This window comes from Phalaenopsis equestris, unplaced genomic scaffold, assembly GCF_001263595.1.
Source record: "Phalaenopsis equestris unplaced genomic scaffold, ASM126359v1 Scaffold000094, whole genome shotgun sequence".
Classification (NCBI taxonomy): Eukaryota; Viridiplantae; Streptophyta; class Magnoliopsida; order Asparagales; family Orchidaceae; genus Phalaenopsis; species Phalaenopsis equestris.
This window is the reverse complement of record NW_018164536.1, coordinates 832,984-853,897: the sequence shown is the minus strand read 5'-3', so window position 1 is coordinate 853,897 and position 20,914 is coordinate 832,984. Positions and strand designations below refer to the sequence as shown.

Here is a 20,914-nt window from a genome sequence, read left to right as displayed (position 1 = left end):
TCCTACTAAAACTTCTATTACAACTTATTCATCTATTCCTTTTGCTAATCATACTCCCTATCGTTATTTACTTGGTTCTTTCCAATATCTAACAAGCACAAGGCCAGATATCAGCTATGTGGTTAACATGCTTTGTCAACATATACATCATCCACATAATAGCCATTTTCAATAACTTAAAAGCCTGCTTCTCTACCTTAAAAAAATGTTGCTATATGGCTTACGCATATATCATTCTTCTCGTCACCTTCTTATTCAAATTCTGATTGGGCGGCCGATTTAACTGATTGAAAATCTAATATTGGTTATTGTTGTTCTTCTTAAAAAAAACCTCGTCTCCTGCATGTTAAGAAACAGTCTACAGTTGGTTGCTAATCAATTGGAATTCAATATCATACACTTGCTACTGCCCCAACTGAAATCATTTGGTTACATCAGCTTCTTCAAGAATTTACCACGCCAACTACACTGTCAACAAAATTATACTGCAACAATGGCCTACCCGTTCCACCTGTAAACAATCCAATCTTTCACGTTTGGATCGAACACATTGAAATCAATTTTCATTTCATTTGTGATTGTCCCAAGACCAAGATTATTATGACACAACATATAGCAACTCAAGATCAGCCTGTTGATATTTTCACCAAGGCACTTTCTACCTCTCATTACAAGCATTTGCGGGACAAGTTAACAATCCATGAATGACCATTAATTTTCGGGGCAGATATAAATGATAAGTAATAGCTAATATGTGGTGAATGATGAATAAGTAGAATTTTTATTATGCCTGGATCAGGAGCAGCCACTAACCTCTTTTTTTGCATCCTTTCCGTTGATCTCTAACAGCATAATTCATCTTCACCATTGATGTGTGTAACAGCTGCTGTTCGGGTTCAAGTTCTGCCTCCCAGAGCATCCATTTCTTGCTGATACACCAATGTAAAACTGTAGGAAAATACTGGAAGATGAAGGATTGGCTCATGTAGAGCTCTCCCTAGCTTCTAAGTGAGTTTTGGTGTCTGAGCTCCGTTTCTATTATTTATACTCAGCCTCAAATCCATCAGGGCCTATATAAATCCCATGCTTGAAACAACCAAACAGTCCATATAAACCATTCCAAACGTCCCAGATTGAAATTTAGCAAAGCCTAGTTAGTGATCATGTCATTATCACCCGCAATTTTAAGGAAGATTGAAGGACCATTCAGGGTAAACGAGACATCCATAAGAGACATATAAGAAAGTTTTTCAAGTAGGAAATAGAAGACAGAGAAAACATGTACCTCTCCAAGATGAAATTTCAGGAGTTGATGCATTCTAAATCGTGTTACAAACTTCTTTACAGCATTTTGTTTGGCTATGAATTTTGAAGATGGAAGAAACCCACACTTCGGCTGAATATTCAGTTTAGTGACCAAAAGACATGCAAAAACAAAATAAAAGATACTTTAGTTCAAAGAAGATGAAGTTTTAACCCAAAAAAAAGGAATAGCCTGTTTCTGTTGGATGTTACCTTTATTTCCACTGCTATGCATACATCATCTTTAAGAGAACCTGATAAGAAACTGAATAAAATATATGCAAAATTTAAATTTATGCAGTGCGCATCTTTTTGCCTAGTTGTATGTAAGCCAGTGAGTACTATTTGTGGTAAGGCTTTAAGTGTGTAAGAATAGAAGTGGAAAATTTTAAATGTACAATGAAATGTAGAAAGCCATATGACATATCAAACATTTCCGCTTGACATTAGGCAAACATGTTCTTAGCACACTCATGGGTATGGCTTCCCAACAAAAAATAATAAGGGATGAGGGAAGCCAACGTTTCAATAAAAGAACCCCAAAGAAAAGTATGTCAAAATAATTAATCCACCAATATATAAAGGGCTGCAAATAAAAGGAAACATTCAACAAGTTACTCAAGACTTAGCTTGATAAGAGCTCGTTCACAATCCTTGGATCAAATAATCAAATAAGCATAAACAATTTTACATATACTTGATTGTTAAAATTAACAAGCTCGAACAGTTTCATTTTTGTTAATTAAAATTTTATTTTTGAAGCTCTATAAGGGGGCTCATTTATATTTTCAAATAAGCTACTTTTTTGAAGTTAAATTATCACAAACTGAATAAAACTCGAGCGAGCCGAGCTTCAACCAAATTTGAATCAGCATGAATTTAAAACAAATCAAAAGTTTAAACACAATCACAACTTGCACCGAGCTCAGGCCAAACTCAAACAAAGTTTTAGCAATCAAGCTTGAGCTCAAATAGACCTGAACTTAGCTTGTCTCGATTTATTTTCAGCTCAAAATTCTCAATTTGAAGGGAGCCTCCAACTTCCCGTCAAAAACCTCGTCCATAAATCAAACCAAGCCAGGTATAATACACTGAGGTGTACTATCTTGAAGAAAAAGTCAAAAACATAATTTGTTGAATACCAAGGGGATTTGAGATCACTTTTATTTTATTTTATTTTTCTCATGTCTTGATTTAAAATAAAATATATTTGGTATGATATAACATGCTTAGTTATTTTTAAAAACGCTCAAAATAACTTTTAGATATTTTAAGTGTTTTTAGAAACAACTTTGACTTATTTTTAGAAATAAAAAATAAAACATGCAAAAAATGCACTAAACAAACATGTTTATAAAATAAAAGCAAAACAACAACAACAAGCCTTTATCACACTAAGTGGGGTCGGCTACATGAATCCTTTTTCTCCATTGCGTTCTATTGAGTGCCATCCTTTCTCTTAAATGTATATTGATCCCAAACAAGCCCTAAGTGACATCCTTTCTCTTAAATACACAAATGAAAAATACTTCTCATTAATGGCCATAATTGATAGATGGGCCACCTATGAAAAGAAGTAGATGATTTGCCATTCTAAATCTAACATTATCAAGTATGAACGTATCCAAGAATCACACATAGTTGAACTCCAAACATTTGTGCAGGTGAAATATGAAAGTGCAGACATGTAAATTGAACATATATACTATATACGGACATTTACATTCATAGCACAAAATTCTAATGCAGTTACATATCTCACACTTAAACTTTCATATTCACACACATTTTCATACTTGCACACATAGCCCTCAAATCTTTAATATCACATAAAAAATAGCACTACTATCATTTTTTATAAGTGAGATACATATTTTCATGCATAGGTTTAAAGCACCAAAGTGCTATATATGTAAATATGAAAATTTAGGTGTGAGATATATAAATACATAAGAATTGTGTGCTAGGTATGTAAATGTCTCAATTATATATCATAAAAAAGCAGCATTTACCATTAGAAAAAACTGAATGGTCAGACATAAGCAGTGCCGAATGAGAGAGGAGGTCAACTTCCGTTGTATGAAGTCGCCAATGAGGACGCTGAGTATGAATGCTCTTTTCAACTGACTCTAGGAACTCCCTTGTTACAAATATGGGTACCTGACATACATGAAACATTCTATTACTCACAATTACAACAATAAGGATAACATGACCAATTGATATTATATTATCATCATCATCATTAGTCATATCACAGCTAAATGGCATCAATTAAACGCAATGTAAAACTCTCATTCAAAATATTAGCTCCCATTTGAAAAGTAGTAATTTCACCATAGAACTTATTTTAACTTAGGACACATCTTGTTATATTTATCTCATTTTAATCTTGTCTGCAAAATCACAGTTGTACCGTCCAAATAAAATTCATTTTATCATATTTATCTCCATCAAATGATAACAAAGAAGTGTTTGAAGGTTTTTTTATCAAAAGACCAACCTGTACAAATGTGTTAATTATGACTTCAATTTACATTTGGTAGTATTGCTAAATATGCATTATGAGGATAGGATGCCACTTCATCATGATTATAATGTACTACTTTACAAAACTCCAAAAACAATATAGGAAGATTTACATACATACCACTCAATCCATATGTATTTACATATCTAACACCTAATCTTTAATTTTTACATGCATATCATGTTTCCTATGCATGAAAAGGTGTATTTCACTTTTGAGAGTTAAAATGGTGGTTTGAAGTGATATGAAAGATTTGGCTGCATAAAGATAAAAAGCAAAGTTTACGTGTTAGATATGTAAATACATAGGAATTGGATCGTTATGTATGTAAATGCCCAAATATTTTATGAAGAATACCCCTCCATCAATGAGCTTGGAGTCTAAGAGAGGGCCCATCACTTGTACTGCATAAATTTTCTCAGCAGTCTCTTTAGAAGTAGATTCACTGAGTTGTGGAATGTCGCCCCATATGAGTTGTTCAGACAAAGAAAATAATCTCTTAGATTCAATGTATGACTGGGTTTGGCCTCGTGATACTTTGTGAACACGTAATACTTTGCCAACCTATTAGAAACAAATATACGAAATCAGCTGTCAACAATTAAACACTAACAAAGATTTGAAAAAGAAAAGGATATGTGAACTTGCCAAGCTAAAAATTTCAAAGAAGCAACCAGGTAAAATAGTAAATAGAGGAATTTAATTAAACTAAATTGTAATTCGTAGAAGACTTTCCTCGGAGGAAACAAACATGTTTATCCAAATCAGTAATAATAACATGCAAGGTTCGCTAAAATTAACCTCACATAGAGTTAAAAATTGCCTTTGAAATAACATTATAAGAGAAAGCAGTGACAAAATGCTAATTTTCCCCCAATTTTTACCCTTTCCTAAAGAAAAATGAAGTGCACTAAACTGATATCACATACAATTTTTCCCCCATGGTTTCTAGCATATTTAAATCTAAACAGCATTATCATATTTTATAAGAGCATATTTTGATGCTTTCTCTATTCACATATATTACAATTGATGTTTCTTTTTTTTCTTTTTCATATCAGAGCTGCCCTGTGCTCACCCCGCATATATTACGTATAGTACCCAATAGTTTGAAACCCCTGATAAGAAAGGCTGGTTGGCGTCCACTGCCTTCATGGACCAAATGGCGTCAAATTATTGGGTATCATGCATTTGCAAGCTGCCCTTGGCATTAATCTTTTCACATATAGAGAGCTCGTTAATTTAAAAAATAGGGTATAAAGTGGATTTTCAAGTAATAGAAGGGCTGAGTAGGATCAACAAGTTTTGAGAATTGTTACTTGAATGAAAATCTGCATAAATTTTCTCAAGAATATTTTATGGCCCTACACCAATTTGAAGGAAATAAAATTAAACATCAATTAACTACTAATGGACTACAGTGAATCAACTTCGCCTACTATTTTTTAGAATATATCATAAAAGCAAAAAAAATGATTATACACAACTTCATTTTATCCATTTAGGATTCAAATTTTCATCCTTCATCCACTGCTTTCAACCGGAAAAAAGCTAGTTCTAACCAAAAATGATATGCTGTCAACATTTTAATCATTGACTAAATAAAGATCTTTTTTTTAAGAACAAAATACATTAACAAGATAATGATATGAGTATAATAACAATAATTAAAAAGAATTGCCATATTTAAAAAATACAACAAAGCATAAAGAGATAATAAGAAGACCAAGGATAAATACGGCAAAAGGGACAATATAATAGGATTTTTTTTTTAATTCCATCTTCAGTCGAGACAGACAATGAAGAGCCAATTTACTCATTCTTACCAAAATGTGGGGAAAAAATTCAATTCCACTAATATGTATCTTTGCCACATAAGGCCTAAAAAGATGGATTCTTGCATCATCCGTTGTAAAGGTTTCCCAAAAATGAAAAATCAAGAAAAATAAAATAGCTTGGTTGAAGAAATGTAGAAGAAGTGATTGAACTGAGATCCACATGGCAATCAAAATGGGGAGACCAGCATCAGGAAACCTTGATCTTGTATCTGCGTCAGGAGAAAGGTCTAATTTAATCTACTTCTAAGAAAAAATTTATGATGAAATGCAAAGGTCAATGAGCCCAACAGTGTAGTCATCCACAGCAATAAATCAAATATAAATTTGCAAATTACATCTATGTTGCCATGCTGAATGAAGCCATAAAAAAAATTGCTAATAATTATGAGTGCAAGTGGCCCAGCAAGCATAAATACCTCCAATAAATACCTCTTCATCGGTGAAGAGAAGAGCAGATTAGCCATGAAAAGAAGTTGTCACAATGATGATAATTCCTTGTTAAAAAAAAAAATTGAAATGTTGTGGATGAAGAGGGGTATAATCCAACAAAAATCGATCTAAAAACAACATTAACAAATAAACATGGAGTGTGGTAGGAGGCACAGAAACCAATGAGAGGGTGCAATAAGAGGTGCCTCAGAAAAGTGGAGAGCTCCTTGGGAGTCAACCAAAACCCTGGGAGTAGTTAATATCGAAGGATCCAAAGAAATGTCAGTTCATCTAAAAAAACTAAAGTGGCAAAATATCTCCCACCTATAACCAACAAATAAAAATGTGCATGCGAGAAGGAACAAAAATCAACAACTAAAGAAAAAAATGAAGATAATAACAACATAAAGAGTCTCCCTAGGTGCTAAGGGGGCAAAGAGTGAACAAGATACCAGCAGAAACTAGTATGAAAGAAAAGTCAAAACAAGCAACCCGTTACTAAAAAACATGGAGAGAAGAGGAAGTGAGCCCTAGCCCACATCAATGTAGATTAGGACTAACTAAAGGTAAAGACCAAGGGTTAGGAGAAGAACGAATGTTGGCACACGCACCACAAAAAGCAAGCAGCCACTAACATGCATGACCTTGTGCAACACCGCATAAACCTAACACAAGCAAAGGACAGTGTGTGCATGGCTCATGATTGCTTCGTGCAGAACAAACGTGCCATACATGCACGCACGAATAACAAACAACTAGCTTGTGCCGAAAATACAAAATGATCGGCCTTTTGGGGTAAAAGATATTACGAGGCTATTTGGTTGGCAGCAAAAGGAATGAATTGGCAACCTAATGCAGTACTTTTAAGATTTTATGTGTTTGGTCACATAAATTATAAATCCAGTGTAAAATATGAAAGAATTTAGAATTCATTCTTCAGTTCATTTTCTTTATACTTAAAATTTCATAGATTTGGCTGAATTCCAAATAAACGGCCCTACAAAAAGTTTAGTCAACGGCTGCGGCCACTACCTTTGTCCATCGTCAGCACCGGCCTCCAACACACCAAACACCAACGCCATCGCTGCCACCACCACCACCAGCGGCCACTTGCGTTCGCCGCCATCACCGCCAATAATATATACAAGTCCTCAAATATGTTGAAATGCATTATTTTCATTCTACTTCAAACCAAACAAAAAATTATAAAATCGTACGTTTACTTTGCAATAAAAAAAAATCAAAGTATTTCAAATATAAGGCATTAATTCTGCATTGGATTTATTTTACTCTGCATTACTTTTCAACAAACCAAATAATTCTCAAGGAGAATGGTTCGGCACAAGTTATGGATATATATCGAGAAGTGTGAGCGAGTGAGAGTCCACAATAAAGCCAGGTACAAATCTAATGGAAGGGTTTCACAATTTGAATGGTTATGATTACGGCAGAATAGCGAAAGAGAACACCTAAAAAAACTAATGCATAACACATAGTTATTCACTGACATACAGAGGCTCATATATGGAATGTACGAGCTAGTGAATGATTGGATGTTATATGTAGAAGCTCAACAAAACCTGGACTGATCTGACAAATTAAATATGAACTAAAATATCTATTGAGAAAAAAAATTGCTTTAAATATGGTCATATGTTCTAGGAGGCCTGATGTAATATTACAAAAAAGCAATGAGCCAATGTCTATGCCAATGGACTGCCAGACTAACACATGCTATTTTATGCCTTGCCATTCCAATATTTAACAAAATTATATGACACAAATATTAAAAGTCAACTTCAATACCTTATTATAGAGTGCCATATCCTCAATAAAAAATTATATGGAAATGGCAGTACAATAAAAAAACAGTTAAAACAACTGATCTAAACCAGTATATACGCATATGTGGAGAAAAATAAAAGCCAATCATTCTAAAAAGATAGAAAAAAATGATAAAAGAAAGCCTTAATTTCAATGGAGACAGTAGTCGATACCACAAGAATTTGTATATATGAATAATACAAACCAACAGAAGTCAAGCCACTCCAACTCGAAGAATTTTCGTATGAAAAAAGTTAAGCCAGTTACAGCCATCACCCACTAGACCAATTAGCTAAGCTACGACTCAATGAATTCTCATACAAAATAACGTAACCTAGCTACTCACCACCAAGACCACACACCAACACCATACCAACTAGCCGGTTATAGCCCACCAGTGAGTAGCTTAACCAGCCATAGACGCAAGCACACATTAAGACCTTCCAAATAAAAATCTAAGAAGCAATTAGCATAGGTAATAAAAAAGAAGCCAGCCTGCTGATTACAAACATGATCACTTCATAAGTATAATAAAAATTTCACAACCAAGCAGTTCAATCAGAAAAAAAACAGAATACATGCCATTAGAAAGCTCAAAAAGACGCAATCAGCATTAGCTTGGACAACATTTTCAAAGATTCAAAAAAAAGAAAAACAAGAGCAAAAACATATATCTGGAGCACATGAAATTCATCATACATCGAGAAGTGGGGAAAATGAGAACTTGTAGAGGTTGGGAGAAGGGTTTCTTAAAATGGAACCAGGAACTCATTATGTAGCCTCACATGATCTCTAAAACAGGAAGAAAAAATATCTCACTTACTAGTATTATGTAAAGAGATTTACAACTCTCTGAAATAACTTCAAACATTCTATTCATATTTTCTTCATTGAAAGAACCTTGCTATTTTAATAGGGCTCGAAGGAAAATGAAAGTCTTGCTTTCTAGGATTATGCAAAAAAGAGTTGCTACTCCACGGGAGAAAAAAAAAAAGCTTCAATCAGTTTAATCAATTGATTTAAAAAAAAAAGCTAATTTTATAGGAAATCGATACTAAACCTAATGAATCTAGACCATTGATAAAAGGTAGCTTCAAAATTCAAAAAGGAAATATTAAAAAATAAAAATCCTAACAGCTTTTTACTCAAAGAACCAAAAAAAATCCCTAGTTTAATAATTTTTAAAGCACTCAATGTAAAAAACGTTGTTAACTTCAACATTAGAAAGTAATGTCTAAAACTGTAGCATCTTGTTATGTCAACACCCTTTCTTACGTCTCTGAAATGTAGCCTATAAACAATTCAAGTCCATTTCTAAGAAAACCATTGATTTTTGAAATTTATTTGGTGAAGTACAAAAGGTTGCTTGCTCAGACAGCCAATGAATCAGTAACGAATTGCAGCATTAGAATTTTAATCAGAAGCATAAAAGAGTTCATTGACAGTTGTAGTTGGTAAATCCAAACACTAGCATGAAGCTATAGAAATTTCTCAAAATAGTTCCACTTATGGGTTGGTTGGTTACCTGCATCACTCGTTAAAGTAAACCAAATGTAGTAGTTTCAAAATTCCGGTGTTTGGCTAGATGAAAACGGAATGCAGTGTAAAATTTTGATGAATGTAGAATTCACTATACTGTTCAAAACTAACGTATTCCAAATTAGTCAAATTTAGACAATTTTCAAATGCACCAAAATATGCAACCTGCTCTCTATTGCCACTACCATCGGTCGCCACTACCCACTGCGGCCATTACAACCATTGGTCACTGCCGTTGTTATCGCCAAACATGTTTTACGTTAGTTTTATTTTTTCTTCAAATAAAACAAAAAAAATGTAAATTCATGCATTTAATTTACACCAAACAACTACAAAGTATTTCAAATGAACTACATTTCAATTAAATTGCATTCCTTTACTTTGCATTTATTCTTCAGCAAACCAATCAGCCCCTTCTTGTTCCTTATTTTCCATTTACAGCCATGATCATTAGCCTAGCTCTTGGAGCTCGCAAATAATCACATATCCGCCAAAGAATATAATTCCTAGCTTGGTTCTTCAAGACTACGGGAGTTCGGAAAAAGTTTCGCAACCAGCCCCATGAAGATCACTGATAGGAAGAACTTCCAGAACACCCCTAAAAAGAGCTTAAAGCGATAGAAGTGAGACCTATCGATAGAGGACTACTCGGAAGAGGACGAGTGAAGGCATGAACCACCTTGGTTCCCTCCATAATAAGTGACACCGTGGGGTGTGTCAATGGCTGAGATCGTCAAGGCCATCCAAATTAAGGACTTCTTCTAAAAACCATTCCTGATGAAAGTGGAGTCACATGAGTGACCCTAACACATATTGTCTATCACATGGACCATGGTCACGACAGATATTTATGCAATTTGATTGAGGAATTGATAAAAGCAGGAAAGTTAAAGAAATTTGAGGCCCCATAAGCCAACGCACAAAGACAAGAAAAGGCGCATGCCAAAGACGCCAATAACGAGTCTACCTCAACGATACTAGAACGTATTGTCGTCGTCATACCGATCGACTTTGGAGGAGAGGGAACTGAAGCTTTGCAAAGGTCTACTTGAAGTGGTTGAGGACAAGAGAAGTCCACTCATTCACTATGACCAAACGGACAGCGTAAGCCTATCCTCCTATCACTTTTACAGATGTTGATTTTCCAGTTGGTAAAATCTTTGTTGTTATTGTGGTCACTGTGATAATCTTGGATTACCAGATCAGGAGCATTCTAGTAGACACGGGTAGTTCCGATAACATCATCTTCAAAGAGGTCTTTGAAAAAACTGGCTTGGACACCAACCAATGACTACCCAACCTGTTCTAAAGGTTCTCTGGAGAAAGAAAGGAGGTGTGAGGAATGATCACTTTGCCCGTAACTTGGGGGGTGGAGAAAGACAATACACGGCATTAGTCTACATAGTTGTTGACACCCCAGAGCATTTAATGCCACCTTTGAAAAACTGGTATTGATACTTTTAAGGCAATAACATCCACATACCATGTTGTTATGAAGCTTCTCGACGGAGGACGAGCAATAACCGTTTGGGAAGATTTGATTCAATCCCGAATATCTGATCTATGAGCAAGGGAAGACGTACATGAATATCTCCTCCGGCTCGACACCAGTAAAGTGTCCTCGAAGCCACTAAGGTTCCAAAACACGTGCCTATTCCAAAGAAAAAGCAGGCAGAACAATCCAGATCAGCTCTGACTTCAGCATAGATAATTGAAACTAACTAATCACCATCTTCAGGAGGCACCGAAATATATTTGCATGGACATCTGGCGAAATACTTGGATTCAACATCAACATCACCTCCAACCAGCTACACATGAGGCCAGAGCCCAAACCCATCAAACAGATGATGAGGGTTGAGGGCCCAACCAATCTGGCAATAGTTTGTGAAGCTGTTAGACACCAGGGAAATACAATACCCAACTGACTAGCTAAGGTCTTGATCGGGTGGAAGGCCAATATGTGGAGGATGTGTGCCAATTTCACCAAAATCAATACAACATGCTCAAAAGACAACCACCCATTACAGCGGATTGACACACTAGTCAACACAGCCAAAGGTTGATGGATGTAATCTTTGTGAACTAAAGAAGAAGGAACATTGAAATCTATATTGATGGCCTTTTGGTAAAAAATAAATCACCTAAGCAACACATACGAGATCTAGCAGAAACATCCACGACTTTGAGGAAATTTAACCTAAAGCTCAATCAATTGAAAAGCACTTTTGAAGCTAACTCAAGGAAATTCATTGAATATCTGCTCACATTAGAAGGAATAAAATCAAATCCCGAAAATTTCCAAGCCATATTGGACATGTAGCCTCCAAAGAACCTCAAAAGAATGCAAACATGGCATGGACCGGACGGATAGTTGGCCACAACTAATTCATATTAAAATTAGGAGGCTGATGCTATCCATTCTTTAAATCTATAAAGAACTCTAGTCATAATGTTTGGACTAAAGAATGTGATCAAGCTTTTACAAAATTAAAAGCTCTCCCATCATCGCCACCCTTATTATAAAGGCCTGAGACCAGAAGATCTATTAATCTACCTGGGAGTCGAAAAAAAAGATTGTTAGCTCAATGCTCATTCGAGAAGATAAAAGGAAACAATATCATATTTACTATGTAAGCATAATATTGCAGGGAGCTGAACAAAGATATATGATAATGGAAAAGCTCGTGCTGGAGTTAATTCTTTCAGTAAGAAAGTTATGTCCTTACTTTCAAGTCCCAACTATACATTTCATAACAGACCATCCTTCGAGATTGATAGTCCAAGCCTGATCATGCAAGTAGACTACTCAAATGGTTGGTAGTACTGAGCGAGTTCGATATCATTTACACACCAAGAATGGCTATTAAGGCTCAAGTGGTTGCCAACTTTCTAGCTGATTTTTTAGAAATATTGTCGAGTGAAGATATCAGTGTTGAAGAAGACAAGCTTTGGATACTCTAGATAGACAAAACATCAGAGAACTTGAGAAAAGTAGGCACGGTCTTGCAAAGCCCTTTCGGGCTTACATTATATCACTCTATCCAGATTGACTTCGATGTAATAAACAATCAAGAGAAATATGAAGCTATAGTTGTCGAATCAAAATTTTTGTTGAGGATCGGAGTAACCCACTTACTCGTTAAGTCTACTCCTAATTGGTGGTAAATCAAATTAACAAGTTGATTGAAATATGAGATAATATTATGCACAAATATTTGATGAAAGTTAAGGCTGAAATGGGAAGACTTGAATAGTTTTATATCAAACACATTCCGCGAGAAGAAAAACAATTTTTTGATCTCCTTTCCAAGGAGGAGAGCATTTACAACAAAAGGTTTGTAACCTTGGAGCAGCCCGCTAATAAAGAAGCCGAAATCACAAAAGTTGAATCAAAATCCACTGCAAGTTGGATCGATCTAATCAAAGAGTACCTAATAGGAATTATACCAACAAAAATCAAAATTATTAGAAAGTTTTTGATCAGATATGTGCACTACTGAATCATTAACGGGGGCTTATTCAGATGGTCTATAACTTCCCTCTCAAATGCGTCTGAGAAGACGATAGGATGAAGGTCTTACAAGAAGTTCATTCGGAAGAATGCACATCATTCGGAAGGAAGAACCATTGTGATAGGGGTGTTGAGATTTCTCCCGCCGAAAGCTATCATCGGACCTTCGGATTTCCAACTTGAAGGACTGGAAAAGGCTAAAAGGATCTCGCCGATAATTTTTCCTCCTCAAGAATCTAAGTAGCAGAAAAGCCAATGCTCAAGGAACACTTCTGGTAAATAAACCAAAAGCGTCGAGAGCCACAGGCAAAACCCTCAAAAGCTCTGGTGTTGTAAAATTTAGGGCGAAGAAGACAGAATCGACACAAAATTAGAAGAACACAGAGATTTAACAAGGTTCGACAATGTGCCAACATCTTCGAGAGCAGAGCGGCGAATTCACTATTTCAGAGAAATTACATATCCATAGGGTTACACATCTATTTATAGATAAAACCTACAGATAAATTTACAAACACACCCTCGCTCCCCCCAACTCACTAATCTAAGAGACACACCTCTTCACACCAAGAGACGCTTATTTTTATTCCAAAAGACACATCTCTCCATTTCAAGATACTCCAAATTTCTTGGTATATGAGTTATACCTAACAATTCTCCACATTGCGAATATCCAACCCCTATGGAGAAAAATCTCCACCTTGCGAATATCCAGCCCCTTAGGAGAAAAAAACATTATGAAGTTTCTTACACTAAAGTGGGTTGGGCAATCATGCTAACTAGCAACTGCAAACATTCAACAAGTTTAAGTAACGCAAAAATTTGTTGAAAATACCTGGTTTGATATGTTTTTCTACTGCATTTTCATCATATGATCCAACAGAGTGTACTCCACCTATAACTATACTCCCCAACAGTTTATAGATATTAACATTAGATTTCGTAGCTCGCAATGCCTAAAAAATTCTTTGTTGTGCTAACAATCTAAAGTTCTCTATTTCATCAAACTTCATGATCTCAAATTTTGCCTCAGACATTGTCATTTGAAATTAATCATGTCTGGCTCTATTTTTTCCTAGTGAACATCTTGCATGTTCCTCCACTGAGAACAAGCCCATCAAGGCCTCCTGCAAAGAACTCCTTGTTTGAAGAACCTGAACGAATCGATATTCGGGTTCAATGAACAAGAAGTTTTATCCTTTGGATATCAACGAACAAAAAGGTTGAGGCTAGGGCGATAGAACCGAAAGGTCTACGGACTCTATCCTTTTATTGTCACAGTCCCCACCACTATCAGGGAATGCACGCTAGCTCCTTCATTTGCAAAAAATGCACTAACAAGCTTTCAAGATGAGTCATTTACAAGAATACTTTCACGTCTATTTATAGTTGCAGATAATAGATAACTAACTTAGAAGTAAAAAAGATGCAGCGAACCCGAAAAGGCGCCCTGAAGAATACGAAGAATAATAAACTCGCCCGCTCATATTAACTTAGTGCATCCGATATTATTCCTGTAACTAACGCAAACTAACCTTTCTAACAGGCCCCATTAAGGATAGACTCGCCACGATCTACTCCCAAATGAAGAATTAACCCATCAAAATTGGGAGGATACTCATCAATTGGCCACCCGATTATTGGATCTCAACTGCAAATTATCTAGCATTATGAAGGATCAACATAAATTCTCTAATGTTCGTACAAGAGCTAAGAGTTTCAATGTTGCACCTATCTGACGATTCCCATCACTGTAAGACTTGATTTTAGAATGAAATATAAGATCAAACAAACATTTCTAAAAAAACAAATGTATTGTATCACAAGATATGAACTATTTTCTCTCCAGAAGATTGGAGGCACCAAGGCAGTGTGGCTAAAAGCCCCCAAGAAAATAACCTGCAGAAAAACGAAAGTCCTCTAGTGAAAGAGCATATCTAAAATTAACAATACATTTCTTCATAAAATAAAAACGGTTTATCTAAGAAAAAGATCACTAACTGCGAACATATTAATTCCAAAAAAATAAATAAATAATTGCTTTATATAGAGAAAAGCGAGCTATACTCAAGAACAAAGAAAAGCCCCTAATTCTCAGGGTTATAGCCACGACAAGTCTAAATAGCTCCCCTGCAATGATAGTGATAAGATCCTCTTAATATGTATTGCACAAGGCTTAATCCGTCAAAGGCGACAACTTAACTTGGAACCTCTGCTGAGCTTAGGCGTGTTGTAAGACTCAAACCAAAGGACATAAAGTCATCGATATATGGACTCAAGAATATCAAATTATATTATTATTATACTAGAATGAACCATCTATCACTCTAAGAACAAAATTCACTATTGACAAAAAAAAATCATTACATAAATACATATAAAAAAAATTGGCATCAACGGAAATTGTTTAAATTTTCTAAATAAGTGATCAACACATTGACCGCAAAAGATTAAAAAGAAAATGAATGCCTCAAAATAAAGTGAGGAAAACAAAAGCGCCAAAGAGCAAAAAGGAAGAAGGAAAAGTTGTCAAAGATTTTTCAAGAGAAGTGCATAAGACAAAGCCTATCACGGATCTTACTATTTTTCCAAGTAAAAAACCAAGAGTTTAGTCTTCTCCTTACTGCTAGAAAAAGAACTTGGCACCATTGGTAGCAGCTGCCTCTTACTAATTTTCCAAGCAAACGAATAAGAGTTGGTGCGCCCACCATGCAAAGTCCGCATGACGAAATGTCAAGGCCTACCCCAAATTAAGTGTCAAATATCCATTTCAACAACATCACACACTACTTCACATAAAAATTTCTTCCCAATGAAAAGATCACCTAAAATACTTATGTTACCATCACCTCTACCGTAAAGGGGTTAGGATATTTAGATGTCTTAAGTTGGAGAGCTTTTAACTATGACATTCTCACTACATCCACTATCTAAAATTAGTTTGCATACTTTTTCTTCGATCATGCATCGACTCCTAAAAATAGCATGACATTGAAATGTTGGTGGTTGTTTTGGAGCGATTAATATCTTCTTTAAGATGAAATTCAAAATTTCCCCTTCATCAGTAGCTATCTCCTAAATTTTTTCGGCCCCTTCAAATGGATATACTTCATTGTTTTCAGCTTCTGGTTTCAGTTCCCCTTCAACTAACTGAACTTGTCTACGATTGAGAAATTCATTATATCGATGCCCAGGCTGAAAACACAAATATTTTTGCAGTCCAAGATGATGATAAACATTATCAAGTTGGAAGATGGTTTTGTTAGTTGCTTTATAATCTCCACATGCCGTTGAAGAAGAACCTGCTTGGGTTGAAGCTGGAGATCGACAAAAGTTTTGTCCTAAACCTTTTGAAGTGTATTTTGGTGACTCATCAGCAACTTTACGGGCGATCACTAAACTTGAAGCTCTATTAAATTGTAATACCACCTTATAAGCATTGTTCACAAGTTGAAAGAGATACCACACAGTTTTCATTTCCAATTTATTCCCTATGGATTCTTTCAATCCTCCAATGTATCTAGCCAAAATTTGTTTATTGGATTCATTAAGATCATTGTGGGCACCAAGGGGGTAAAATTCTTCAATATAAGCACTCACCAATCGATTCTCCTGAGCGCAGCATTGATACTGAGCGTACAACAAATACATGTAATCTGATGGCAGGAAGTGGTTGCACATGAGTTGCTTCATCCGAACCCATCTTTGGATTGATCAACTTCCCCCTCATTGACAAGACTAAATGAGTTACTACCACAATGCTCCTGCTCCACCCTTTCAATCTGCAAGCAACTAACGGACCTGTTTCTCGAAAGATGTGTCCATGTACTCAAAATGCTTTGATGACTTGCTCCCAATCCAAGTAATCTTCAATGTGTAAATATCTGTCAAAATAGGGAAAATTGATATTTACCTTGCATTACAATAGACGTGATCTATTGGACAACAATTGTGGCCAGGAGCTTCGTCAATTATAGGTTCGTCCTCTCAATCAAAATATGAGAAATGAGTGTGTTTGCGATGTGGTCTATCGCCCTCAGAACTACCACGAGGTTCGGATCTTTGGGTACGCCTCCAATCGCGAGCCTTTATGGCAGTATCACCTGTAAACAATGTGGCCACCACTACAACCGGTGTGCTTGCCAGGTTTGCATTACCTCCATTCTTACTTGGTTGAATCTCTCACCACATTTCATGAATGAAGAGGTGAAGCTCTATAGTCAGACCATCCACCTTTTGTTCAAGATGAGATTGAGCCTCGCAAAGTGATTCCCAGCTAGGATCTTCATCATCAGCTGAGGTGTTACCGGCGTTCTCCATTTAACATATCTCTAGTGCCAATATGGTGTAGAGCCTAGTAATAGAAACAGTAACAATGGAAAAATCTACAACAAATGAGGAGAAAGAGACCTACCTTTGCAATACCATAAAAAAAAGGAATTCCTTCTAGAAAAAAACAAATTGTCTATATGCCCTCCCACCAACCTCTGGCAGAGATAAGAACACCACCATCAATTAGACAGATGGTCACCTATGGATAACCAACTAATAAGTCCACTAACATAATTAAAAAGGAACATTTAATAAAGCAAAGGAGGAAGCCATAGTACTAAAGATAAGTGGAGTTTTCCAGGTGAATGGCTACAGTAGGTTCCAAGTGAATGAGCTACATCAATTCATCTAAAGTTATATATTTCACCACGAATTAGCTTTGAACCTAAAGTTTTTAGATTTTGCTCTGAATTGGTTATAAATCGTAGGGTGAAAGTTAGATATAACATTTTTTAAGATCAAATTTTTGTTTATTCAATAATATAGAAACCATCAAGCACTCAAAACATTCATGATTTTAAATCACATATGACAAACGGAAGCTACCAAATAGTGTTTAATGCCTATGAAAGTGTTAATTTCAGGTATATCAAAATGTTGACCAAAAGGATGGATCTCTCTATATTATCAACATACAAACATTTACAGATGACAATTATATAACAAAGATAGCAAGTCGTGTCCACACTTAAGAGTAGCCAAAGCTACAAATTCGTGTGATTAAAAAATTTAAGTTTGGTGGATATAAATGATGAAAATAACTTTATACCAGAAATGGGGTTGATCCGCAATAACTCAAGACAATGTTTGCACCCCCTTCACCTTTGTAGCTCCAATCCTTTGCATCCTCGGACGTTAAGGTCATTGCCATCACATACAACTAAAAACAATTATACTAAACACGTAAATGACAAAATATTATTAAATTTATAAAAAAAATAAAAAATGAGCAATAAAATTTTCTGATGGCAATGGATGAGACAACCAAAATTCACCATCCAAAATAAAACTAAATAAATAAGGAATCTGCCAAGCAAACAAAAAAGGCTAATTTTAGAAAAACAGCATAAGTATGATAACAGAAGACCAATTGTACTGTAAGCCGTCAAAACTCTCCACTTTAGTTTCACCCTTAAATTTTAAAAAGTAAAGACGAAAACTGCAATGAAAAGAAAAATCAAGATAAAAAAAATAAAAGTGACATAACGCTGTATATTTGATCTACATGCATAATGAAAAAGACTAACTTTCAAAAAAGCATGCATGTATACACAATTATTTTCCGACTACCAAATAAATCTCTAATAATCATTCTCATGCTAGATTTAAGCAAAAGAATAACCAAAAAGCTCGACAAAATCCATAAAAACATTAGCACACAAGTCAAAGCCAAAAGACATCCAAAAAAAAAATTGAAAATGGGGTAGAAAACATTTACTATCATGTCGCAAGTTCCCGCTAAAGATCAATCGAATCTGGAAGCCAAACATAGAATTCAAGAATTTGGAGTTTATTTGCAAATAATGGAATGTATAATTCAGTCGGGGCTTTGGAAAGCATCAGAAGACGTGATTTAGAACTCGGGGGGCTTGATAAGAAGTGAAGGAAAGAATGAAAATGAAGAAGGAAACCAAAGACATGCACAGTTTTGCAGTGAAAGGAAGCATAGGGAAGAAGTTTAGATTAGGAGAGGCTAGGGAATTGGAAAACGACAGAGGTTTATGATCCATAGCCATTGTTAGCAGAAATTGAGTAAAAGTAAAGCAAAATTCGACTTCAATCCTGTAAAATGATAAAAACGCACCCGTTTTACCTTCAGTCACGAAGTTACTCAATCTTGGAATACTGCAGATTTAATTTGAATCCACAAAGGATTTAACCTCTCGTCAACTTCACAGGTCGTCGTCCTCGTCGAAGCTTGCCCCCAGCGAGGAACTGTCACAAACTCCTCTTCTCACTCTCAAGCCACCGATCCCGCTCACGAACCAATTTTCCCTTCACACGCGAGAGCTTCTATTGGTTGAGAAAAATTTGCGCAAGTAAGACTTTCGGGGTGGTTATTCAAGGTTGTCGGGGGCTTATATCTAACTTCCCTATTCTAACTTCCCTAACTTCCCTATTCTAACTTCCCTATTCTACCTTTAAATTAAAGTTATAAGAATACAGAAACCTGAAACTTATTAGAAGATACAAATATGTTACAAAGAAGTTATAGGTGGTATAACACGTATATAACCCCTCAATACTCTCTAAATAACCTTTGTAACGTACACAGCGTTGCTTACGTCTTACCTACCCAAATTTTTCTCGTATTACTTTGGAACACTCCAATTAGAACCACAGAAATGGGACCCGCTCTTTAATTTTAATTTAAGTGATTTTAATTAGATACCGGAGCCCTAAACCCAATAAAAAAATCCACACACCTACATTCAGCGAATGAGGAGTTTGAGCATACAAAAAAAATGAACACTTAGAAACCAAATTGGAATTAATGAATATTTATAAGGTGCAGTAACTGTATGGACAAGTGAAGACTTTTCATAAATTAATTGATAAGGTGATATTCTCATGGACAATTTTATGCAGTCTTATATGCCCATAAAACATCATCTAATTTCATCGCTCAATCTCTCTTGTTAGCATGCACTGACTGTCCAAAATCTTTTTAATCTCGGTGTTAGAAATTTTAACTTGTCAACCAATTTAGGGCGATTTTATGTCTAATCACTTATTTTTAAAAAAATATTAGTATTTTTCTGTTTTAGAATTTTTCTATTTTAAAAGTGACAACCCCTTCACTTATCACAACTTTAGGAGTCCCAAGTATATTAAAAAAATATATATTTATCTTGAAAAATTTTATAACTATTTTGAAATCAAATTTAAGTGTAGCTAGAACTTCAATATTTAGATACATCATATTTTGACACCAAAATGTATTGATTCTGAGAAAAAATGTATAAAAGGTCCCATAATAGCAACTCGATAAACATTTAAAATTTTTGCTTCTAAGATATATTTAAGAAGTATTTAACCTTTTTTTTTCAATATTACCTAACCATTTACATTTATCACACTGTATAACAAATTTGTTTACATCCTTAAATAGTGCAGACTAATAAAATCTAAATTGTAATATATTAGAGCTGTTTTGTATGCTCTGAAATGCCCCCTAAATTTTGTTTTGTGACACTTTCTAATGATACTTTCATTTTCTTTTAAAGGCACACACAACTTAATAATTTGATCTTTTCATTTTTTAAATAAATACAAGTCATCCAAAAAAAAACTTAGCCATGGATGAATATTTTCATTTAACTATAAGTCAACCAATAGAGAACAATATCACCATAATAAAACTTATAATATATGTATACCACGATACAAATAAATTCAAGATAAACAAATACTCATCAAGAAAACTATCATTAATCTCTAAGTGTTCTAAGTTCCGATTTTTTTATTCTATTTAAGATAATCGATTAGCTACTTAACTTTTAAATATTTTTATATCATGAATCTCAATATCAAATTCTATAAAAAAAGAATCCAATATAAAATTATAGGCTTAGCATCTTTCTTTGCTAGTTGCATGATCCATGC

The 20,914-nt window shown here is 35.0% G+C and overlaps 1 protein-coding gene across 3 annotated transcripts; it reads right to left on the bottom strand.

The window, feature by feature from the left end:
- Nucleotides 1-727: 727 nt before the first annotated feature.
- On the bottom strand, nt 728-19,346 carry LOC110020261 (inositol-pentakisphosphate 2-kinase IPK1-like). 3 transcript variants are annotated; one of them, XM_020718302.1, is made up of 7 exons: nt 19,113-19,346; nt 18,078-18,188; nt 4,190-4,396; nt 3,315-3,462; nt 1,516-1,556; nt 1,286-1,396; nt 728-1,150 (listed from the first exon to the last, which is right to left on the bottom strand). In XM_020718302.1, the coding sequence occupies exons 2-7, from the start codon at nt 18,177-18,179 to the stop codon at nt 1,064-1,066; spliced, it is 696 nt and encodes a 231-aa protein (XP_020573961.1). In that variant the 5' UTR covers nt 18,180-18,188; nt 19,113-19,346; the 3' UTR covers nt 728-1,063. The 3 variants fall into 3 exon arrangements, with proteins under 3 accessions (XP_020573961.1, XP_020573960.1, XP_020573959.1); XM_020718301.1 differs by having other exon boundaries at nt 19,122-19,346; XM_020718300.1 differs by lacking the exon at nt 19,113-19,346 and adding an exon at nt 18,747-19,045.
- Nucleotides 19,347-20,914: the final 1,568 nt, after the last annotated feature.

Coding starts and splice junctions, on each gene's coding strand:
- LOC110020261 (XM_020718300.1), bottom strand. Junction 3,463..4,189: donor CCAAGCTCATTGATGGAGGG/GTATTCTTCATA, acceptor CATGTATGTCAG/GTACCCATATTTGTAACAAG. Junction 1,557..3,314: donor CCATTCAGTTTTTTCTAATG/GTAAATGCTGCT, acceptor GTTTCTTATCAG/GTTCTCTTAAAGATGATGTA.